Genomic DNA, 25,566 nt, shown 5'->3' with positions numbered 1-25,566 from the left:
TGATTCAAAATTCTGAGAATGCAGTTAATCTAAATCCAGTTCATTTCCTGAATGTAGCTTTAAATATCTACACATTTTGCAGTGGGTCTAGTGTGACATAACTCAGCTGCAAAAAGGATTCATTCTTATTCAAGACTGAGACTGTTTACCAGCAATCCATGGAGCCCATAAAAAGGAATGTTGTTTTATAGTTTGTAAATATTATTTATGGTATTGTTTGCCTGCAATAAATTCTTTATAATGTGAGATTTTATTGGCTTGATTTGTGTTTGAGCCTTTAAACAAACTCTCCCATCATCTGGTGACTTGGTGTTTGAGCAACACTTTGCAGCACAGGTCCATACAAACATCATCTCACCTCATTTGTAATCAAATTACAGCTGATTGTTTAAGTTATTGCCATCAGGACAGCAAAGCACTAAAATTTGGAAATGTATTATGTGTCCTGAGAATAGAAAGAATAAACATGCAATTACATTATCTGTCAGATAACTGAATTTACAGTTGTACAGAAGATTTGTGCAGAGATACGAGAGGGAAGGCTGATTTAGTTCCCAGGTTTCAGACTGTGAAATGGCCCCGTTAGCCATTGTTTTCTGCATCATGCAAACTTTCATGTATCTGATTCATCAGAAACAATAATATTTTAATATTGGTTGTAATTGATGATAATTTGACATGAAACAATACAATTTATTTGCTTTGCATTTGAAGAGTAAATGGGGCACCCCTTGTTTTGTAATCCCATACGGTATGAGTCCAAACATTAAGGGGTGTCACACATACACAGAAATGCACATTTACAGTCTAGTAATTGGATCCAATACTCTGCAATAAATTCCTGATATATTTTTAGTGATTTAAATTCATGGTAATTTTTGAGGACAATTTGTGGTTTTGTTATATTAAATTAATCTTAATTGACTGTAATGACTGGACTATACATGCATGTGTATAAAAGTCTTATGTACATACTGTACTGTAATCATATTTCTTTACTGAACACATTATTTTGGTTTTACACCTTCTTAACTGTACCCCAGTTGGCAGCCTTTCAACTGTGTGAGCATGTATAGTGGAAGGATGGGTTTAAAGTTTTGGTTTGCAAAGACTCATTTTACCAAACAAAGAATTAAAATAAAAGTTCAAGATACAGAATGAAATGATGATGGCAACTGGTAATGTAATACAAATTGCTAAAATGAGTAATGAGATCAATTGGTAAGGAAGATCATGTTATAAATCTGTCCGTCTGCACATTATATCTAAGCCTTTGTCACCACCTGGTGACCAAGTTGAGTAATGTTCAATCAGCAGTTCATTGTCAAGAAACTGCAACAATGATTTAACTGAGGACTTTTGGTACTTCAGTACCCTTTTATCTAAAATTATGAGTAAAATTATGAATAAATGCAAATTGAGTAAAGGTTAGTGTAGATAAAGTGTTGCAAGCAACTCCACCTTTACACTCTTCATTACAGCTACGACAATCACATCATGTAGGTTTGTTGCAGCAAGAAAACAGGAACGTCCACAGAACATTAAAGAGGGCAATCACACGGCCTCAAGGCTGTCTTTCTTACCACCACATCCTTGCACTTTAATCATCACATCATTTGTATTGTTCAAATTGTGTAAGAAAATGCAAGCTTCTACCGTCTCCTTGGTTCGTGCAGGCACCTTTTCCATGTAAAGAAATGATAAGGAGCATCTTTGTAGCCATGTCAGAAATTTGTCGTGTGTTCAAGATGGCCTTGTTAATTCTTAGTGGTTTCCTGAGTCAAGAGGAAAATGACAAATACCATACCACCATACCATGACAATCCCTCAACCTCAATGACACACCACAGATATTTGTCTTGCTACAATGAAATTCGTAGCTCTTTTGTGCTTTGTAACTCTCAGAACCAAGCATGTGTTGACATTATACGACTCAGAGCTTGGATTACATCTAAGAATATTGCATTCTGCTCTGCGATAGTCTATATTTCTTTCATGTCTGTCGGGTGCAGTATACTGAGGCATTCTGGTGACCCAGCAATGCAAGATGCATGCCATATAACCGCAACAATCCCGGTCCCAGCCTTGCTCACCCCCTCTCACACTGGGTGTCAAAAATAAAGATCAGTGATGGGACACCACTTGAAGCTAGGTAGCATACTTGAATGTGGTCGTCCCATCATATTTTCAATGTAATATATCATGTTTTTAGCATACTGTTTCACTGTACTTTAGAATACAATGCTTTGCAGTGAGTTCAAGTAAATTGTTTGCATCTGCCAGTTGTTACTACTGTAGACGAAACCTTAACCCTCTCCCACAAGTCTGTCTCCAATTTATTGCCAACAAGCAGTTGTGGCACTTATCTAGACCAAGGAATGATCATTGCGTACTGTTCTGTCATAAATATTATATTCTGTATCTGGGCTTTTCATTATCTGGGAAAAGGGAAATAATATTAATTTGCATGTGGGTGCATCTTGAGTGTGTGTCATCCATAATGCTGTTGAGGAAGCACATTGCTCATTGCTGATATCTTTATCTGCAAACCGCTGGTAGCCAACTCAACTAATGCATCATCTTGCTCACATTTACAAAGAACTGCATTCTTCACTTTTTGTGCTTCTCTTTAGGATAGTTGGAAATGCACCTGTGCAAATCTAACAAAAACAAACAAAAAAACCCCCCCAAACATTTGGTCATGTGACAGGACGGTAACTTCAGCCACAAGTCACATTACCACCGTGTCTGTGTGCAGTCATTGACTCGTGAGCCCCTCTGAGCCGGCTGGATGTGACTGTCTGGCTCACAATGCAACAGGGACAACCAGGGCCTTAGATTCCCATTGGTCAGCAGATGGGTGTGAAAGAGGGATTAGCTCCGTGCCGCAGTCTACTCACCCAGAACTCTGAGTGTGAGTTTCTGTATCTGTGTTCATGCCTCTGCATGTATTGCATAATGTGGTTTTAAAACAGCAACAAAACTAAAACAGCGATGTATTTCTTACTGGGAGCATAATCGTCCGAGAGCTCTGGTGACAAAATCTATGTTGTTGAGATGGAGCCTGAGATTGAAGAAGTGTTTGGGAATGTTTCCCTTACACCAGAGAGGGAATGAGGGCCTGAATGTATTGTTGGAATGTTTATTATTTAGGAAAATGTGTAGAAACTTTGATTTAATATTTTTTGATTAATAGTACGGTTTCTATGTTTGCATTGGCCGTTATATTTGTTATGTCCACGGTGAATGAAATATCTGAAGTTATCTGAATAATACTGTAACATACAGCACAGAGAGTAAGACAATAACATGAATATCTGCAGAAATGTAATGCCATAGCCCTGCAGTGAACAACACCTTTGTGAACCTTGTGTTTTGACTGTGTTCGAAAGGTGTTGATTCAACTCAGAGCGGAAACAAATTTACCAAAGAAAAAAAAGCACACAAAAACTACCAAATTACAGACCTGGTTATGAACAATTTCCAAAAGGACTATTTCTCTGGGAGAAAGTAGCTCCTATTGACAGCGTTTTTTGTGGATGATGTTGCTGTTTTAACATTTTAAATGTATTAGACTGGTGTATCAGAGATGGATCAAACCTGGAGAAATACAGTCAAACCAAAACTACTTGTATGGCAAGATGCCAACAGAGGCAAGTGGGAAAATACCTTTTTTATGATGTGTGTGAAGGAATGGACCCTTTAATAGTAACAAAAAGACAAAGGCTTGTCCTGTGATTATAAATGGTCTCCAAACATCCATCTAAGTTCAAATGATTCATGATCCTCCTCAGTGGGGATTTTTAATGACGTGCCCACACTGCTCCATTATGTAAGGGCCTGGCCGGAAAACACACCACAGGCTTTGCTGTTTCGAGATCCTTCCTTAGATTGTTGAATAAGCTGCCAAAAACCCTCAGCCCTGTTGTTGGTGAAATAATGTATACAGATGAAGGAATGCAGTGTCCTGTTAAAGGGAGAGGGATTTAACTGATGTAGTTTGCTTTGTGAGTGAGACTCACGACATACTACTTTTACACTTCGGTGAAAAGTTTCTCAAAGCAAGTTTTGTCAACACAAATATGAGAAAAGAAGGCCGGCCTTTTCCAGGAACTGCTCCGCGTCACTACCACACAAATCCTTAATCTCGCTCATTTTGAATTCTCAAGGTGCTCCAGCTCACCAGATGACTTACACAGCAATCATGCAATCATGACTGCACAAAAAGAGGAGTGGGCGTAGGGGCTCCGCTGCTGAATAAGGTTGTACATTGTTTCTTCCAGGCCACCCAAACCTATTGAATCAACTTAACTGAATCACGTAGCTGAGGGTCGTGGGTCTGTGGCATCAGCTGCATGCCAGAAAGTCATGATGCATTTATGGTAAAACAGTTCCAAACCCTTTTCTAGCATGTAGGGCAGCCTACATGGCACTGCATCGCGTTTTCTTCACTTGAAGTGCACTGGATCACATTTTCTCCACTGGAAGGACACGAGGCACATTATCACCTTTTCTTTCACATTGGGCCACCTTAGAGGGCACTTCATCGTGCTGTATCTACCATAGGGCCATCCAAGAGGGCACTTTTGCTGCATTTCTTTCGAACTTGGGGGCATCGGGGAAGGAGGGGTCACGATCAGTCCAGCAGTGGTCTGTGGCCTACCTGCAGTTCATTTACTTGCTTCAGTGTATTTCAGCCCCCAAGGTGTATTAATAAATGAATTACAATTGCATCAGAAATTTTAGCAACCACATCTGAACAAGGTTTAATTTGCTTCACAACTCATTGCAGGGCTTCTATTAAATAGAGAAGTTTGCAGGCTGATTTTGAAGACTAGAGTGATGTGCTTTAATGAATTTTTGTGGTTGGTAATATGAAAGCCTAAAGTTTGGCAACTTATAGGATCCGCCTAAGTTCATAACTGTGATTTAAGATTTGACATGATCTACTTAGAAGGGTGGAGATAGCTAATGATGTTCAACTCAAATCTTTATTATTAGGCAGTAAGTTCATGAAACACAAGGGAGACTGTGGGGTAATACTGTTACCTTAATGTATAGAATAAGTTTCATCCACTCCTGGAAATGAGCTGAGTCAAATCCTTCAGTCTTTGCACCAAAAAACTGCTGCTTTTTTAGCTGTAATCACTTCTCCAACAGACTGTGTCCAAGCAGAGGGGAGGTAATTAGGCCGAGATTAGTACGTGTCAGCCTGTAAGGATGACAGCAGCCTTTCAAAGTTGTGTCTCCAGTGTTGTCCGGTAGAAGTGGTTAAAGAGGTGCTCTGTTGATTTAGTGTTGCACATTTGGCAGTGGAGGTTTAAAAGGTTAGAGAAGCTGACTTTTGACTGGAAGGCTGCCGGTTTGATCCCAAGCAGGATAGGGAAAGTTGGGGAAAGTTGAAGAGCAGTGCTTGCCCCTCCCTCATTACCACCACTGAGGTGCTCTTGAGCAAGGCCTTTTACTCCCGACTGCTCAGTGGCCGACAGATCTGACAGGGCTCTTATTGGGCTACTTTCAGGTGTGACGGTGTGACTGTGGTCATGCTGTCCCTGCAAAAGACAGCTTGGCTCTCAGTGAAGTAAATAAAGAAATAAAGGCTGTTGTTTTTTTTGTTTTTTTTAACGATTAAAATCGTAGCAGCAAAGGCCGAGATATCCTGACTTTTATTCCCTCGTATGTGTCAAGCTCAAAAAACACTGGATCCTACATTTCCTGTAACGCAACCAAAATCATCTTTTCGTTGCACCCTCCCTGCCTGGTAAAGGCACACATCTTTCAAATTCCACAACTCCAGTTCACAATGCAGCTTTCTGTAGCCGAGATGATGTCATCAGGGTTATTTTCTCAGACTCTCTCCAGAGTCTCAGAGGACATCGTACAACAGTTTTCAGAGGCTGAGTCGCACTAAACTGATCTTTTTGCATCAAATCAGCGGAGTTTCCCTTTAATGGTGATATTGACATTGTGACTTTACTTCATCTTGAGTTATTTGCTCTCAAAACAAAATGACATCAGAAGATGTAATTATCTGTCTGGGTGTTAAGCAACAAGCACCAGCTAGCATTCTTTCCAAAATACCATTTTATAATGAAACCACTCATCGAAAATGTCCTTCAACTCTTTCACCATCCTGCCAATTAACACTGCCACCAACACATCATCCAATGAAAGGGCTTACATCATTGTTTTCCAAAGGAAAGAAGGCTTTGGTCATTCTTCTAACAGATCTCATAATAGACTATGTATTGTTCGGGCCTCGGTTTATAAGGTTCTTGATATTCCACATTTGTTCATATATTCTTGTCTCAGCCATAACTCTCTGCTGAGTTGTAAATACAGAAATGATAGGGTTCAGGATGATGAGAGATGAGACAAGTCTCAAATTGTTAACTGTTAATTGATGATGTTTGTTTTTGTGATTTGACATCTGTTGATTTAAGTGTTGTTTGTCCACTCATGATGTGGGTCTGAAAAGACGATTAAAAGGGATTCAAATGAAGGCTGGTGGGTGTGGACTTGTTTTGAACACTGACGTCTTTGCTTTTTACTATCTTTCGTTTGCTTCCACTTGAAGACTTTAAAGATTTCACCTTCTATCTTTAAAGCATTAAAGGACTTTAACCTTGAGATGACATTTTGAGGCTCTTTTTCGGGTCCTCTGCCAGCTCATACCTGGATTTCAAGCTGCAGTACGTGTCCTAACTTCCCTTTCCCAGTCACACTTTACTACAGACTTCGCTTCACACCCTTTGCCAATACTTGGGTCAAAGTTTCTATCAGCAGGTAAGAGGAAGGACACAACTCCTTATTTAGGAAGTCTGTCCTGCGCGTCACCGCTGACTCTGCGGAGCCACAACTTTGACAAGTGCGGCGGCTTCATTTAATCACCTCATTCAAATGGGACAGAGACGACGATGGAGTTCTTCTGGGGCACTATCTTCTTCTTCATACTAGTCATTTGTAAGTACTGAACTTGTTTTTGGGCTTTGAACCTGTTGTTTCCACCATTACGCGACTCCGTCCGCACACCCAAAGAGTAAAAAGATCTGGAGTCTCGCCCAGAACAGCGAGGGTTTTATATCATGTTGATAAGACTGGAGTCGGCAAGCTTTATCAGTCCTTCCTTTTGGCTTTGAATGTTATTGTTAAATGCTTCCACACACTTTAAACACGCCAGAAGAGCGGCAGGAGTTTACTGAATGAATCCGCCTGGAAGTGCTTTTGTTTTGAATTAGATTTCACGTCACCCTGCAGCGTTTCTTCCTCTGCGATCAAATGCAGGATCCATACTCAACCCACATGGACGAAATAAGACCAGACGTGTTGTTTTACTGTGTATCATCATGGCTTATAGTGGTGAAAAAAATCACATAATTTGTGCTGCTCGATGTCTGCTCTATAACCTGTTCAAGCTTTAAAGCAGCATCCAGACAGAGGCTTTTAATTATTCTCCTATATGCACCATTTCTGAAATGGAAGGAAATATTAATGTGTTATGGGGTTTGCAGAGCCTCAAGAGGAGGCAAAGTGCTATTTTGTGCTGCAGGTGTGGCAGGAAGCTGTGCTAGTGAAGGTCTCCTGAGTCCAGTACCCATCCACATTCCTCTGCCTGCTGATTGAGGGGAAGGCGGGCTGATGGCTGCGCTCTGCCTGTATGGGCTTGTGGGTCTGTTACTGCAGAAAGACTCTCTCATACAGGAGCAAATTCCATGTCCTGGGGGGGTTCAGAGAGATGTGTGTGAAGGTGGATTGTGTCTATGGAGCAACACACTGTTCCTGGACAGGCAATGTCTAGTGACACAATCTTGAACACTTCATGCAGTGTGGCCTTCATGTGTTGAGAAGCTGTGTTAGTGGGTTTCCTTGTTATCATGAGTCAAGCTGATGTTTTTAGAACGTACATGATTCAGCCACAAAAACCACCGGACTCAAAGGAGGAAGTCAGGATGGTTGAAACCGCTGTAGGAGATAAGACACCAAACCCCCCCCCCCTCATAAGCAAATCATGTGTTGAAGGTTTAGATACACAGATACAAAAATGCAAAACAATAGTAATATCATTTGTTGTGTTTAAAGTAGTAAAGCTTTGATAGGATCATTATTACCAGTAAAGAGAATGATGTGATGTTGATGTGTTGTTATAAACTATTAGTGTCACTGTCACACGATCTCATCTTTCTCCTCCACCAGATGACAGTATCTGGCCCTCACAGTCCTTCAACGTCGGCACTGCAGGTGCCAAGATATTCAGCGGACCAGCTGGGGAAGAGTTTGGTTACACAGTCCAACAAATGACAAACCATGAGGGCAAATGGTATGAATTTAAGTCATAACACTTACAAGGATTTTGTTCAGTGAAATGAGTTCTAGACCGCATTGCTTTTATACGGCTTTCAAGAGGTGTCCAGTTAATCATTTATTTAGTTAATATTTCTCTGCAACATAATGGCATCCCCAGAGTGTATAAATATCATGCAAAGAGCAGTTTACTTTGGAGCAGATACACATTCAGTGGGCCATTTTTGCTTCACAGAGATGGATCTTGAGTTTCAAACAGATGTGTGCATGACAAAAGTTCATGTACCTATTCCCAAAGATGCTCTACAGGGTTGAGATGGTTGTTGATGCTGAATCTTTGAACTGATATGTGCAGTTTCGTCATGGAGAATTCTCCTCGAAGAAGTATCCATTTTGCAATTCAAGGCCTGTTGCAGTAAAGCGATGCACCTGGTTATCAATCATGTCTAGGTATTCTGTGGCATGTAAACAACTCTGCACACTGTTACCCGACCAGAGATAAGGATTCATTGCCTTTATGCCAAACTGTGACCTCGTCATGAGTTTAGTGCGACACCATGATTAAAAAGAAATCTCACTTTTGTGCCCAGTTCAGCTGTTTAATTTTGTTTTTAACTGAACCACCACCTGTTTTCGCCATGCTAGTGGCTGCTCAGTCCACTTCTAAGGTCCAGACTGAAAGTTCTAGGCAACTATTATGGATTGCCATGAAATGCTGTACAGATATTAATTCCCTGACTTTTCTTCTTGCACCACCATGAGGTTTGTGGTTTTTACTTGCTTACTACTATGTTAGCATACCAATATTAGCATTTACTGTATGTCAAAGTACAGCCATCCCAAAGTCCTCCAACCCCTCTCATTTACAAGACAGTCAGGAAATGGATTTAGCACAACCGATACTGGATTATTTAAATGGTCGATACTTATATGATACAATATTTGGGAGTTTGACAAATCTAATTCCACCGGTCTAGCTCTGCTGATAAGTTGACGTTGTGTTGTTGAATCTTGTAACACCATCCTGGGTAAATTCCTGTAAAACTGTAGAAACTGTAGTCATAAAAAAAACCCTACTGTAGATACTCAGATTTGTCTGAGCTGCTGCAATCTGCACGTGTGACACAAACAATCCTGCCATGTTCAAAGCCTCTCACATGTCGGCCCACTCATTTGTAACATCTAGTTAAACATTAACTGAACGTCTCAGCGATGTCTGGATGTGGTACACTCTGAGTCACAGTCTCATAGAGTCACTCACTGTCTGGAGGAGTGTCCCGTTTGTGTAACTGGACGGAAGTGTTCAATATCTGATCGTGGTCTCTGACTCCACAGATTCATGAGAAAGCAACAGTGATACATCCTGTTTCCTGTCCTCTAACTTATAAAAAAGATTGATGTGTTCCATTTCTTGTGCCTTGCTTGATGCTGTGGGAAAAACAACACTGTCTTGAAGTCATGTAGGATTTTGGGTCAGTCAATTAAGCTGTATTGGCGCTGGGCAGCGTCTGAATGTTGTGATGTGGGGAAACAGTGTTTGAAGTGGATATATTCTGTGTGAACTTGTAGAATCGTGAGTGCTGTTTCATAGGATGTTAGAAGAATGACATAACTGACTTGTTGGCACTTGCTCAGAACCAGACCACTCAAACATACTGCTATAATGATACAGACTGATATTTACGTGTATTTTGTATTGTTTTTGTATCACAATTGGCCCAGAGGTAATTTAGATGAGTTTCATTCCAATACTGTATGTACAGCTGGTTATCCTCCGTCCACAAAAACATTCAGCAATGACTCTTATGGTGCATGTTTATGAGAGTGGGAAAGAGATAAATATTGTCATTTTCTATAGGCTCCTGGTTAGCGCCCCATGGAGTGGTTTTAGTCGAAACAGGAAAGGGGATGTTTACAAGTGTCCAGTCTCGGGGTCCAGAAACAGCTGTGACAAGCTCAATCTTCAAGGTAAGGTTTGATGTTTTATTGTTTCACCTTTAACCTCTCTACCAAACATTGGCCAGGTACTTAAAATGCCTAAACAGAGATAAGATAAAAAGTAGTAAAAAGCAGATACAACGTGTATTACAGCAAAGATGTGATAAATGTACAATTGTATGATAATTGTACACATTGTATAAATTCCAGATTTAACAACAATAATCTCAACATTAATGTAAGAGCTAATTTGTTGTCTTTTTCCACAGATTCTGTTAGTATTCCAGATGTTAAAAACATCAATGACAACATGTCCCTGGGTCTGACTCTTACCAGGATGCCTGCCGTCAATGGTTTGATGGTATGTGTGTTTGCGTGTGTTTTCACACAAAAGATGGAAAGGAAATCATGCTATTACAGAGACTGACAGATTGTATCTTTGCTTTTTATCTACAGTACATATTCCTTATAAATCTATTTCCCGTCTTTGTGTTTGTGCTTTGATGGAGTATTCATAAGTCTGATACATGTTTTGTAACAATCACAATGAACACGGCAATGTGCCGTGAACCAGTTAAGTCATGATTTCCTTTGAAATTTACATTAAAGTGTTATTTTTAGGTGGAAGGAAGTGTGTCAGTGGTTCAGGTACATTGATTACTGCTTCAGGAAGTAGTACCAAGCTTTTGTGTTACTAAATAAAAACAGCAGCCACTGCATGAGTACTTATGTTGCATGTTATTTACCACCAAAAACACTTAAATATGACTTCAGTCAAATTTACAATTAACAACAATTTGATTCACTATTCACTAAACTCAGACATCAGAGCTTGCTTGGAGCTTTTAAAGGCAGTGACAAACTTTACATTAAGTCTCTTCTCTTTTCCTCTGTGGTCATGTGATACAGACATGCGGCCCTCTTTGGGGACAGCATTGTGGCAATCAGGACTTCTACCCAGGAATATGTGCAAAAATGAGCCCCATCTTTCAGCCTCAGCATGTCTTCTCTCCTGCCGTCCAGAGTAAGATCTGTCAACTTTTTATATGATTACAGATATTTTGAGTTGTGTATACAGTTACATACAGTCTGTTATTATATTATGTCATTACGTGGTAATAGATTTTAGAGTTTGCTTCCAAACAGCAACCTTTGTAACACAAGACATAGCTACGTTTGAATTATTCTCTGCAATGTTATTTATTATTTGTCATCTGGGCCCCTCAGTGCTCTGCTTTTCACTTGCTGCTCTCAATTCCTGAATGTCAGAGCTTTCTTGAACCCACCAACAGAACACTGTCTCTGCTTGCAGCTGTTTGACCACATGATAACGTCATTTTAACAAATGAAAAAAGGGAAATGACAGATAACTGTGATATATTACCTATCTCAGGCAAGTTTCAAGTCTAGCAAAATGATGAACATTTATTTTTATACTGTAATGGCATGAATTGAAAAAATGAAAATCGATTCGAGATCTCCTTTCATGACATTTCTAGCATGTGGAGGGCCTATGGACATCGTGATTGTTTTGGACGGCTCCAACAGCATTTATCCTTGGGATCCAATGAACGAGTTCCTCCGGAAGTTAATACCCGGCCTCGACATCGGGCCCAAAAACACACAGGTGACTTTGTCTTTCATCAGCCATAACAGGACATTTAAGCAGAGATGAAGCAGGGGATGATCTTGAGTTAATTCACTTGGCTACTTTTTTGTCTTGTGCTCGTTACTGACAGCTTTCTGTGCTTTATCACACCATTTTTCACGATGCCAGGTCAGCGTCATTCAGTATGCCGTTGACTCCAAGTTTGAATTCAGACTGAACCAGTATAAAACCAAAGATGAGGTGATGGCTGCAGTGTCTGAAATCACACAAGTGTATGGTCAATCTACCAATACCTTCCATGCGATCCAATATGCCAGGTTGGTGTTGTTGTCTTGTATGCATAATGTATGTGTTTATTATTATGTGTGATCGCTTGATTGGTGTCTTGTTTTTCCTATAGTTTGTATGTGACTGTGTCTGTTTGTTTGTGGGTTTTTGTTACCTGATTAGGACTGAACAATTATTTTGATGTTGAATTTTAACATCTGTCAGTTACCAAAAAAAGCAGTATTTTGTATCTCTTATAAAAAAAATGTTGTCATGGAACCACGACAGAAACTTAAAAGTGTCCACTTTGTCTGCTCCCTGCAGTCAGTGGGGTTTCCATCAAAGTAACGGCGCTCGACCAGGCGCTGCCAAGGTGATGGTGGTCGTCACTGATGGGGAGTCTCATGACAAGGCTTTCAGAGATACAGTCATTGCCGACTGTGAGAGACAAGGCATCACCCGCTTCGGTATCGCTGTAAGTGATCATCTGCCATTTACTCTCATCATGTCATATATACATTAAGCAGTAGAAGCGTGTTTTAAACATTTTGTACAACAATAAAATCTACACCAGTCATTGGATCGATATTCGATAAGTCCCTGATTTGAGCTGCATTTCTCTGACTTTAATCTCACTTTGAGTTCCACTGTGGGGTTTCACTGAAGGGTTCTGCATTTTAAAAATGCATGCTGTTCCTCTACTTAAGCTTTCATCTTTTATACGAGCCTCTTTTTTGATTAACCGCTCACCGTCTCTGCGTGCCAAAAAGTTGAGATGGAACCAGAAACATAGCTGTAGTTATAAATTCCAACTGCTTAGAGCAGTTTTATAGTTCAGTTAAAGTTTATAGTTCAGTTATCTTTTTAGTTATCATTTTACATGTGAATGGGCCACAAGATGTGATGTCTGCTGATTTGTGATGCCAAAATCATACATTTCTATTAATTTGATGTTTTGAGGTGCCAGCGTTTTTACCTAGACCTCTTTTTTTCTCTCTGCACTCCTTAATTTGTGATGTTTCCTTTTCTTTTATCAGGTCCTGGGTTATTACATTAGAAACAACATCGACACAGATAACCTTGTAAAAGAAATCAAATCCATCGCCAGTTTACCCACAGAAAGGTTTTTCTTCAATGTGTCGGAAGAGGCGGCCCTCTCCACCATCGCTGGAACATTAGGGAACCGCATCTTCAACATAGAAGGTGCATATTATTTATTGTGGCTTCCTGTTGTTGTACAGGTCTGTATGTGCACTTCACTGCACATTCATTCATACACTCTTTTCAAAGAAACTCACCCAGGCACGTCACAACATGTCTGTCATAGCTGAAGATCTCCAAGAGACACCAAAATAAAATGTGTTTCTTTTTTGTACTATACACATCTGATTCTTGATCTGCTCCTCTGTTTTTGATTCTGGTGTTTACTCTGGTCCCACAAGGCACTGGAAAAGGGGGCGATAACTTCAAGATGGAGATGTCCCAGGTGGGATTCAGCGCCCACTACTCCAGCCAACAGGTACAGAGCTGTTGTGACAAAGCAAGCAATCAGTTGTGACAAAGTGAGTTCACATGTTTGGCTGTCTTTTAAACTTTTAAACTGTGCTCGCAAGCAAAAGAGTAAAATTTGCACAATACTAGAATCTGTCACCCATTACATAATACAGTGACTCTGTGACACTACAGGGTCAACAATGGAAAAACACTGAGTGTGAGTGCTATGAAAATATGTGATAATACCTAAATACTATAGCCATTTTTGATAAAAGCTATCACAATACCATATGTGACCATGGTTTGAAGTGACAATAAAGCACAACAGCCCTCCTGCTGTACCAACACAGCGTTCTCACTGACATGAAAGAGGAGCCACATTTCTTTCAGTTTGACCACAATTTTATTGCCTATTTTTATATTTAGAATGTGGTTTGTTCTCACATCGTAGAATGTAGATGAAACTTTTGATACTGAAAATATGTTGGTGTTTTGAAGCTGCTCAGTCTGTGACCCAGATCAAAAATATAAATGCTGTGATCTACAGTAGTAGTTCTATGGTATCTGTTGACTGGTGTTTGACCTGTGCTGTTTAAGGATGTGATGATGCTGGGAGCAGTGGGAGCCTATGCTTGGAGTGGGACCGTCGTCCATCAAAAAGGGTCAAAAGTACACATTCTCCCTGTTTCAGCCTTTGAAGGAACACTTCAAGACAGAAACCACAGCTCATTACTGGGTAGGCGTGAACAGTTCTCCCCTGCATTTACTCTATTATAAGTTTTAATTCTGTTACTTTCTTTGCATGAAACAATACAGGAATGGAAGTGTAGGATGGCTGAGCTGGTAATACAAATTTCAGTTTCAGCGGACTCTAAAAGTTGCATGATTACAATTTCAGTGGCTTTTAGAGAATCCATGAATTTATGATAATCCTATTACAAATATTTTGCCAAGAGAAATTACAATATTCATACAACGGATCTTGTGCAATGATTTGTTCTTTTACGGACAGTTTGGGCGTGTACAAACTGCTCTTGATCTCCCTCATGCTGTTGTTGATTTTGTTGTACCTGTTGAGGCATGACAACTTGCCCTGTTATCATTCTTATTAGTACATAGAGTTTAGTGAAATCACTAAATCCCCAGCATTGCTCCATCCAACTTACGCCTGACTAGACCTCTAATCAACCAGTTACTCTGGTTGAAAACACGTGTGTAGGTGTGCAGAACCTTTCATTTCCAAAGTAACTAGTAATTATCAGAATCAGGATCGGGATCAGCTGTATTAGTCAAGTATGTGTACACATACAAGGAATTTGACTCAGTTTTGTTTTTGTTGCCCATAATGTACTTAAAAGCTAAAAGCTAAAAACAAGGACAACAAAGCTGAACAAAGTAAAAGTAAACATAGAACTATTATGTACATTCAAATAGGTGAAAAAATAGATGCATTTATAAATATATACAAAAAGCAACAATGAACAACAACACACAATGTCTATATACTGAAGTCAAACTAAAGTTTATTTACATGAAGTGGGTGGATATGTACAGTATATACACGTATACATGTCTTGACAATGATGATGATATGGTGTAATGACATGTTAAAAAACTATGAAATGTGTAATTTATAATTTGTAGGTACAGTGGATGTTTTCTGATATCATATGACAGATATACCTTTATACTTATATTTATAAATAAATGTAGTGGAGTAAAAAGTACGGTATTTCCCACTGAAATGTAGCAAAGTAAAAGTAGCATAAAATAGTTAAAAGATGTGCTTAAGTACAGTATTTGAGTAAATGTACTCAGTTATAGTGGTGGACGCTGTCTAAGTAAGAAGATGTCAACTAATAAATGTGTTACTTGCGGTCGTTTCCAGGTTACTCTGTCACCACACTGAGCGATGCGTCTACAGAATACTATGTGGCTGGTGCACCTCGCTCCAACCACTCTGGACAAGTTATTGTCTACACCGTCAACGCCCAAAAGCAATCCGCTATCATAGATTCAGAAAGAGGGAAACAGGTATTGACATTAGAGGATATGTTATTCACATTTTCCCACAGAAACCAACTGTGTACACGATGTGTGTAGCCTGACAAACAAACTGTAACAGCTGACAGTTGTTGTCCTAGATTGGGTCTTACTTTGGAAGCGTCCTGTGCTCCCTGGACGTGGACCAAGATGGAGCGACAGACCTCCTGCTGGTCGGTGCGCCCATGTTCATGAGCGAGCTGAAGAGAGAAGAGGGCAGGGTCTACGTCTTCTCTGTCACCAAGGTAAAAATGTCACTTTTATTTGAACATTTTGTGGTCTGGGTTGCCTGATGAACAATAGACAAGGAGGTGATCATCACTATTCACACTGAGGCATAAAGATAGACAGCTTGTAGCAAATTAAGAGACATTTTGCACGATTACATTTCCTTTCATGATGTCTATCAGCACTGGTTGGTATGAAAAGTGGGTGAAAAGTCAAAGAGATATTCTCAAAGCTGATATATTCCCTTTATAAAATTCAAAACAGCCCTCAATGTATTGTTAAAGCCTTTCTTGTAAAAGAAACATGTGGATTTCATTTATAGTTTAAAGGAACTGTTTGCATGACCTTTAGCTCCACCGGCCATATAGTTTCTCTGTCTTATCATCTGAAGGGTATACTGAACGAGCAGGGATTCCTCAGTGGTCCGCCCCCGACTGAGAACGCACGTTTTGGGATGGCCATCTCTGCCGTTCCTGACCTGGACCTCGACGGTTACAGTGATGTTGTAGTTGGAGCCCCACTAGAAGACAAAGAAAAAGGTGTAATCTATATCTACAATGGAGATAAGAAGACATTAAACAAACAGTTCTCACAGGTACGGAGAGAAACGGTCATGTTTAGTATCTGACTGATAGAGAAGTTTTTTGTTTTAGTTGCTCCTGTGCATTTAAAGCGAAAATATTTTTTGTCTCTCATGTGATTAATATATATAATTCAGTTCTTTAAACTCTGTGATAATGATCATTGTCATTCGTCTTTTTCAGAAAATCCTTGGCTCCAAACTGGATCCTCAATTGCAGTATTTTGGAAGGTCCTTAGATAGCTACAAAGATCTGAATGATGATACACTCCCTGACATCTCCATTGGTGCATATGGCAAAGTGGTGCAGCTCTGGTAAGTTTAACCATCACAATATGTGCGGATAACCTAAAAAAATGATTATCAAGTTCAGTAAATGAATCCATTATTTATAGAACTGGCAAGGCAGGTAATCATTTAAACATTGTACTTGGTTTTCAGGTCCAGAGGTGTGGCGTCTGTCACAGCTAAATCATCTTTCAACCCGGATAAAATCAACATTTTCAACAAACCCTGTGACATTAATGGACGCAAGCTTTCATGTTTCATCACCAACCTCTGTTTCAGTGCTGCATTCAGGCCTAAGAACCCTGTTGGACCCATCGGTAAATCTGAGTACCTGTCATGGCTTCTGGAGAATATGTTGATTCCTGTTACTTAAAGTAATAGTTCAACATTTTGGGAAATATTCCTATTCACTTAATTGCCGAGAGTTAGAATCAGAATCAGAATCAGAATCAGAAACTGTTTATTGCCAAGTAACATACATTACAAGGAATTTGCTGTGGTCTGAAGGTGCTATTGTTTTGATAACAAATAAGTAGAATATAAAAGCTAAAATAACAATAAGAATAAAAATAAAAATAAGATAAGATAAATAACAACAGTGCAGTGACCAGAATAAAGTAAAGTGTCCAGATAAAGTGTCCAGTAGGGGGTGGGTGCGTTAATGTAACGCAGTGGGGACAGGGGTGATGTACGTTAATATAACGTATAGATGAGGAGAACTAAACATACAAACACCAGCAGCCCCTATACTTAGCTTAGCATAAAGACTGGAAAGACGGGGAAACGGCCAGCCTGGCTCTGTCTGAAGGTAGCAAATCCACATAAGCATATTTCCCAAAATGTCAAAATTTTGCTTAAAGATATTCAAATCCCATCCTATTCATTTTCAAGAAAAAAGTGATTGAACTCAGATGTCAAAGATTGTGTCATACACGGTACTCTTTTAACTTCTTTCAGATATATCCTACACTTTGACTCTGGACGCTGACCTGCAGGCTTCACGTGTGACATCAAGAGGACTCTTCACTAAAAACAATGAACGCTCCCTCACAGAAAAGGCAAAAATATCATCTAATCCCCTGTGTCTGGACTACCAGGTTTATGTTCAGGTAATTTTTTTATTGAGCACCTTGATGTGATCAGGCTTGTAGAGATATTACTTTATATTTGTTATTCCAAAATAGGCGTAAAGTATTATCTCCTGATTTGTCCATGTGTGGTTTCTTCTACAGGAGACACCAGACTTTGTCAATTCCCTCAGTCTGAAAGTGGAAATCGAGCAGCAGAATGAGGACGTGAACCCCGTCCTCGATATGTTTTTTCCGAGTGCCTGGGAGTTCTTTGTAAGTGACTGATACATGATTTTTTGTAGTCTTTCGTCTTCTAAAATCTACAGGAAAGAGATCAGGTGACTTTAAACATGGTAGTTATTTTGCAGAGGTGTTTGTACAGTCATTTAAAATGACATGGTGTGCGTGTGTGATGATTACTGGCTTTTAAAACTTCAGTGTTTCACTAAGTCACGCAAGTTCTCAGTTCTCATCCTACGTGTTTTCCCAACAACAAGATTAAAGTTCAATCAATGCAGTAAAAGTATAATTCATTACGTTTTGTTTTTCCAAATCTACAGAGATTACAGGAGAATAGATGTCTATTGAAAACACAGCCTTTGAAGAATAAAGCGGCATCCTGCTCTGTTATTGTTTCAGATCCCCTTCACAAAAGACTGTGGCTCTGATGACGTGTGCATCAGCGATCTGGTGCTGAGTGTGAAGACAGACACAAAGTCGTCCAGGTGAGATGGAACATGTCATACTTACCATCCATTACATGTATACAATATAATATACAGGGTCAGATATACAGTACACAGTTTTGAGACCAGATGTGGTCTGTTTCATGATTTCACTTGTTGTTCATTGAGAGTTGAAGATGATACTGTGTGTGACGGAATAAGCTTGGGCAAGTCTTTCTTTACTGTTTACTTCATTTGTGAAGGATGAGCGTTTATCTTAAAGGCCCTGAAAACCCATTTTCTCAACCAGCTTCTTATTATCAGGGATGGGACAGAAGAGTTTTGGTTGTTTCACATGAAAGATTTCTGTATTTGGGTTTATCAGAAGCTGATGTTGTGGGACTGGGTCAGTCAAATGTCGTCAAACCACACCTACATAGTCCTGATGAAATAACTGAGGGTTTGTTTGTTAAACCCTTAATAGATAATACACAAGAATGTTTTTTCTGAACTTGAATATTTAATGGTATAAAGAAATACTTCTTTTCTTTGGCTTTAATCCTTTGAACTGATTTTTACTGTCAAAGTCAGTGACTATAATTTTAAATTCTCAATTGCACTGCTTCTATCACATATTTTGGTGTTGTAGTACATCATGGTACATATTCAAAGTTCATATTTATAAACAAGACTATGTAAAAGCCCCTCTAGCAGCCCCTTGAGGCTGTACTGAACTGACCAACTGACCGGCTGATATGACAGTACCATCATCAAAGCCTAGTAGTGTGCACATTATTTATTATTATTATTTATACAACAGAGGAGAGAGATTATGTGAGGATTAGACCAAATTTGGCAAAATGGGTAATCCTCTATTTGATGTTATGCCTTGGTAACTCCTAACAACCATTACACCATTTTCTATTTTCTCTGTTTCATGAGTCTGTCTTGATTGCTTATAGCTGCACAAATTAGAGTTTTCCAGTCTTCCAGCAACTTTAAGGCCCATAAAATGGTTGGGTCAGACTTGGAAAGCTTGGAAAGAGCTTACAAAGTTTGGGTGACACATGCTCAGTGAATAAGCAGATGGGGCTTCTTCAATATGTGTGCAAGCGCCGGCTGTGCATGCAGCCTGTTACAGTTGCCCCTGTCTGTTTTGTACAATTTCCCCCCGGGGATCAATAAAGTATTTCTGATTCTGATTCTGATAAAGGATATGAAAAAGGACTTCACAGAGACCATACAACACTTTAAAGTAATACTTACTTTACTCTGAAGTACTTTCCCACATTCAGACACATTTGATCACATGCAGCTGCTATTGATCTACTTGGCTGCTCTTTTTGTGCTTCTTAAGCTTAAGGATTCATTCCTATATAAATACTCTATTGTGCATTTTAAGGTGGCGGTAAATACAACAGTGTTCATCTAGGTAACTTCAGTTTTAGGTGCTGTATTTCTCCTTTGTATTTATAAATGTTCAGGAAGGCCAACACATTTTTTTAAGCAATATGAACAGCTCATTTTAACTATTCCTTCTTATTTCTATCCCTCTGGTCAATAAGATTAGTCATCATACTCATACTGTGATTGTAGTCCTTTAACCTGCGACATACACAAATGAAATCAGGTGGATGCAGAGTACAGTAATCAGAGCTCTTGTGTTGCAGCTCAGCTCCCGTCCTGGTCAGTGCTAATAACCGAGAACTGTCATTTGAAGTTGTTGTGAAGAACAAAAAGGAGAACGCGTACAACACTCAGGTCTTGGCCACGTACTCCAGCAACCTCTACTACTCCTCCGTCTTTCCTCCCGTGAGTGAAAGCTGTTTATGTTGACATGATGCTGCTGTGAATAGACTTTTTAACATGATGGTCACCAGAATACACTTAATAAATGCATCATCAAATAATTTAACCTACTTTTCAACATTTACTGAAACAGTTAATTAGAAGAGTATGAATATTTTCTGTACTTTTCTGTCTCTGCTGAATAGTTATTTGAATAATATTTCATGGTAATATATTGTCAGTGTAGTAAAGCCACATAGCTGTTCTGAACTGTTCTGAACTATAAATTAACAGATGGATGGAATCAAATGCACCTCAACGCAAACACAAACTCTCACTTGCCAAGTGGGATACCCAGCATTAAAAAAAAACCAAGAGGTAAGTGCAAGAAAAGAAAAACAATTTCTTCTGCTCATGTGAACTATTTTGGCAATACAAATGTCTTTGTATTTGCAGAAAATCGTGTTTTTTCATTACAGATGAAATTTCAGATCAATTTTGACTACAATCTTGATCAGTTGCAAAAACAAGCTGAGGTGAAATTTGAGGCCAAGAGGTACGCTGCATTCATTAGAAATTCAATGAAAATTTGTGACGCTAATTAAGATTATTGACATGTAATAATGTTCTGTGCCTTCTTTCGTTACAGCGATGGTAAAGAGGAAAGACCTGCAGACAACAACGTGGCTATATCCATTCCTGTTCGATACGACGCAGGGATTGTTTTATCTAGGTGATTTTATTTTTTGTTACGTTAACATTATATTTTCACGCAGTGTAAGATTGACAGTTGACGATGGCAAATGCATTAAAGTGTTAATATTTATGGTCGCTCTGTCCTAGGCAGTCAAATATCAATTTCTACGTGGCAGATGCTGCCAAACCAGTGGTAACAACGGTGAAAAATCTAGACGACATCGGACCAGAGTTTAACTTTACAGTGAAGGTCCAATAAATGAATCTGTCTCATAATATATCATCATCTCATTTCTCATTATATTTGTTATAGAAAAATATTTATTAAAACAAATTGTATATAAAGATTTCAACAGGTAACTTTCCTGTCAGCCTCCTGTATCTCACAATTGCGCTGCCGATGACCACTAAAGGTGGAAATAAGCTCCTCTATGTTACCAGTGTGGACACACAAGCAGTGAGTACTCAGTTACCAAATACCAGCAACTTTTGACAAGAGTTTAAATGCTGTTTTACTTCAGAAATGTCCTAGTTGACACCCAATCTACAGTTGGTGTTAGTAGTCTGGTGGCAAAGGTTAAGTACTGCGGTTGTGTTTTTTTTTTTTACCAAACTACTCCATAGCCCCTACATATTCAGATTCCCTAAGTCAGGCTGTGTGAAATGCCTTTAACTTTTAGCTTTAGAGTGTGATATCTTTCGATTAAAGGTGTCTCTACCTGTAGGGAGGTTCTGTCAGCTGTGATTCCAGCAGCCTGGTTGATCCTCTGAAGATCGGTGTGAAGAGCCACAAAGAGTCCTTCTCTGAGGAGAGCCTCCGAGGCATCGAGAGCCTGGTCAGTCACTTCTTTATTTTTGTGTTCTTCTCTTCATATATGTCAACTTTATGTTGTTTCTTAGGAGACATCTTCCCTTATGTATTTGCTAGTGATGCACAAATCCAAGTGCATATTTTCCAATACGTAATATGATAACATAATTGAATATTTTGTGATTGTATCATATTCTCATGTATTTGTGACTTGATGTAATAAATATATATATATTTTTTTTAAGTAATTTAGTGTGGTGATTTCCTTTTGTTAATGTTGTTTTTTTAACTGACAGGACTGCAAGAGTGCAAAATGCGAGTATATTAAATGCATCCTCAAAGACACTGAAGTTAACAGCGACTACTTTGTGAAAGTGAAAACAAGGATCTGGAGTGGCACATTTATTTCGGTAAAATACATTCAATAATGAATTTTATAATACTAGTTGTTTTGTCTGCTTTCTTTTATTACCATTCATTTTCTTATGTTAGTCATTGATGAATTCATGCTGATGCTTTCACTGCTCTCATTTGTATACATGTGTCATGATAGGCCACCTATCAGACCATCGAGCTGACCTCCAGTGTTGATGTTGAGACCTCCAACCCTGATCTGCTCATTATCGGCCTCAAACAGCTGCCAGTAAGATCACGTTTCAATATTCTGATTTGGTACCTCACGTAAAGAAACTGAAGGAGGAGGAGGAGACGGTTTTATTAAAGCAGTTTGTTTTTAACACTTCTTGTGACTCATCGGTATTCTGTATACTCTTGTTGCAACACCATTGTCGAGCAGTTTCTCGCCAATCAAATTCAGCCGGCATAATCTTACGTGTGAAGCGCCTGTTTATTTTTTGTTAATCACGCCATGTCTCTGAATGAGACAGCCCATGTATTGACCTCTCCTGTCCTCCTGCTGTCCAGGTGGTGGTGACAGTCAGTAAACCTGGAGAGAAAGGCGATGTTCCAGTGGGAGTGATCGTTGGCAGCGCCATTGCCGGGCTGCTGCTGTTGGCTCTGGCTGTTGGACTGCTGTGGAAGGTAAGAGTCTGTCTACGCTTTGGTGAAAATCATTTCAACATAAAGATGAACATCAGTAAAATATTTATACAGAGCATTTCACCTCTGCCAAGGTGAGAGAGGAGAATGAACCTGATCTGTGTTTTCACACAAATGTGCAGCTTTATAGATTCAAAGGAAATTTGCTTATCACCATCTACGATAGTATATATATATATATATATATATATACTGTATGAATATGGATATAAGAAAAGTAGGCTATGTAAGGACATTACATTAGTATTATGGATATATTCTATGACAATATATTCTCAAATCTTGTAAATTGTAAAATTCTTAAGATTTAGATAGATGTAAGAATTGTGTTTGAACTTAATCTGTTTACTTTCTAGTTCGGGTTTTTCAAAAGAAAGTACCAGCAGCTTCAGAGGGAGGCCGATGAGGACATGCAGAGCCACGCGCATGTCGATGAAGTGCTGTGAACTTAAGCAGAAACCTGCGGCCTTCTCTCCTCGCTGGATTGTTTCCAGTGTGGATAATGGTACTTGTCACTGGTTCTTGTAAAGTGCAAATGGACTACAGCTCAATCACTGGAAGTTCGGCATTTTAATGAAATGGATGCTGTTCAGTTTTTGGATAACTGGGATTCGATCCTCTGTCAGAGGATTGTTGTTATTAGTCTTTATTTCTGAGCTTTGTGGACTGTACATTGACTATTTGCTGTTATGCACTGACTTTGAATAAATGCAAAAACTGTACTTTTCCCCAACACGACAGAACCTTAAACAATTCTTATTTTAGGCCTTGGATGATGTTCGGTTAGGATGCAAATGTTTTACGCTGTAAAGGCATCTCTTTTATGCATTGCCTTTTGTTTTGACATTTTCTGGGCAACATGGTTAACAAATGACAGTTTCAATGGAAATGAAAATTATTTTTAGCACACATACTCTCTGTGTCTCTAGCATGAACTGCCTTGGCATCCAGCTCTGGCACTCCGGGCTTTTCTTGCATGAAGACTATTGATATCAGTAGTTTAAATGCAAACAGGAAACAATGCCTATCCTGCAAAGAGTGGAATCTGTCATTACTCTGTTTCACTGTGTTTGTACTGTATATATAGTGTAAGATAAGATTATGATCTTTCATATTCGGTCAATATGGGTCCATGCAGTAGTTACTTGTGTTGTTGTTATTATTATTGGTGATATTTGTGATATTGATGTTATTTTTATTTTTTTTTTTACCACCAATGGCACAACTTGTCAGGTATGAATATATTAGTAATGTATAGTTTAGGGCTGCAACTGACCATTATTTTCATAATTGAATAATCTGATGATTATTTTCTCAATGTATCGATTATCGGTTTGGTTAATGGTTTTCAGAAAATAGTTTCCCAGATTCCAAGGTGTTGTTTTCTCCAATAAGACAAAGAAAATCAATTTGAACCAGCAAATGTTTTTCCTCAAACCATTAAATTGATGATCAGAATAGTTGCAGATTAACTGACTCATTTTTTCAACTCTAATATTGTTTATCTGTAGGGCAAAAGGACACAATGTCCTACACCAACAAAACACACTGTGCTCCCCCATGTTCACTACAGAAAATGCGTCATTCTCAGAAATGCATCCGAGATGGTGCATGGTGGATGTTAAAAGTAGCAATTTACTCCTTAAATACACTCAGTGTGTACCTTTGTTCTTATGTACAGCAGGAAGTTTGTGAGAGATTTGATCAAAAATAATCCTGCTGGATATAAATGGGTATTGGCACAGCTTTGCCACAAGATGGCAGCATGATATAGATGACATGTTGGCACTGTTCATTTTCATTTTCTCACTGCTCTGTTGACTTGAAGACTCCTTACCACTATCAATGAATTCATCATAATTTGACCCATTTTGGATTGTGTTTCTCTTGTCCTCTCCTGTTTCGTGTTGCCTCCTGTCCTCTCCTCTCCCCTCCTCTCTTGCTGGATCACCTTCAGAAAACCTGACCCTGCATGCAACCCCACTTGGCCCACTTCCCACCAAACATCAGTACAATTGAAGTCTTCCCTCAAACTCAATTAATTTCCTCTCACATTTTTGACTGTCGTGTTCTCCCACAGTCAGGTTAGTCCGTCCCTGGACTGTTTTGGAATGCGTTTCTGACTTTTTTCCTTTTGAACGAGCCAACTCCAGCACCCAGCAGAGTCTTTAGCATTCAGTTCTTTGGAGCTGGCAAGGTGGAATACACTATTTCTCTCTAATAAATAGGCTTTTTGGGAGCCTGGGCTCGAGCTTTCTTTGTTGGAGGGGATATATAGAATTTGATAAATGATTGAACTGCTCTGTTTCACAATTACTCATGCACTACGGTGTTGTGAAATAGCCTTTGGATACTATGTATATGTGTACAGGGGGCTATGTGGAAATAGTGGATGAAATGAGATACAGTGGAAGGGTTTGAACACCTTCGTGAATTCATCCCTCAGGGTTTTCCTGCAGATGATTGGCAGTTACAGTCAAATAACTGACCCTGCATGATTCCTCACAAATTTCTGCAGTGTTGTTGCAAATCAAAAATGATGTCATTGCAAATTATTTAATAGCTTTTGGCCTTTTTTTGCACTTTGTAAGACCGGTACCTAAATCTTGACTGTGTTCCCGGTTTCATTGGAACTACTTTTAAGACTTTTTAAAAGACTTTACAAATGACTGATGTGCTGGCATGGTGGAGGCCAGGTCCTGATTTTTTCATTTATTTCAAATAAGATT

The 25,566-nt window shown here is 39.2% G+C and overlaps 1 protein-coding gene across 1 annotated transcript; it reads left to right on the top strand.

The window, feature by feature from the left end:
- The first annotated feature begins 6,917 nt into the window (after nucleotides 1–6,917).
- Nucleotides 6,918–24,297, top strand: itga2.2 (integrin, alpha 2 (CD49B, alpha 2 subunit of VLA-2 receptor), tandem duplicate 2). The gene is made up of 30 exons (XM_070903846.1): nucleotides 6,918–6,963; nucleotides 8,194–8,317; nucleotides 10,160–10,269; nucleotides 10,509–10,600; nucleotides 11,149–11,263; nucleotides 11,739–11,866; nucleotides 12,017–12,165; nucleotides 12,440–12,590; nucleotides 13,153–13,318; nucleotides 13,558–13,634; nucleotides 14,207–14,345; nucleotides 15,498–15,643; nucleotides 15,754–15,897; nucleotides 16,272–16,475; nucleotides 16,645–16,775; nucleotides 16,902–17,065; nucleotides 17,706–17,857; nucleotides 17,981–18,091; nucleotides 18,458–18,543; nucleotides 20,154–20,295; nucleotides 20,566–20,649; nucleotides 20,751–20,827; nucleotides 20,921–21,004; nucleotides 21,115–21,217; nucleotides 21,314–21,424; nucleotides 21,693–21,803; nucleotides 22,075–22,188; nucleotides 22,332–22,421; nucleotides 22,703–22,819; nucleotides 23,194–24,297. The coding sequence occupies exons 1-30, from the start codon at nucleotides 6,918–6,920 to the stop codon at nucleotides 23,281–23,283; spliced, it is 3,558 nt and encodes a 1,185-aa protein (XP_070759947.1). The 3' UTR covers nucleotides 23,284–24,297.
- The last annotated feature ends 1,269 nt before the right edge of the window (nucleotides 24,298–25,566 follow it).

This window comes from Enoplosus armatus, chromosome 4 (genome assembly GCF_043641665.1).
Source record: "Enoplosus armatus isolate fEnoArm2 chromosome 4, fEnoArm2.hap1, whole genome shotgun sequence".
In the NCBI taxonomy this organism is placed as follows: domain Eukaryota; kingdom Metazoa; phylum Chordata; class Actinopteri; order Centrarchiformes; family Enoplosidae; genus Enoplosus; species Enoplosus armatus.
Note: the sequence above shows the minus strand (reverse complement) of the source record. Positions and strands in the feature narration are given on the sequence as shown.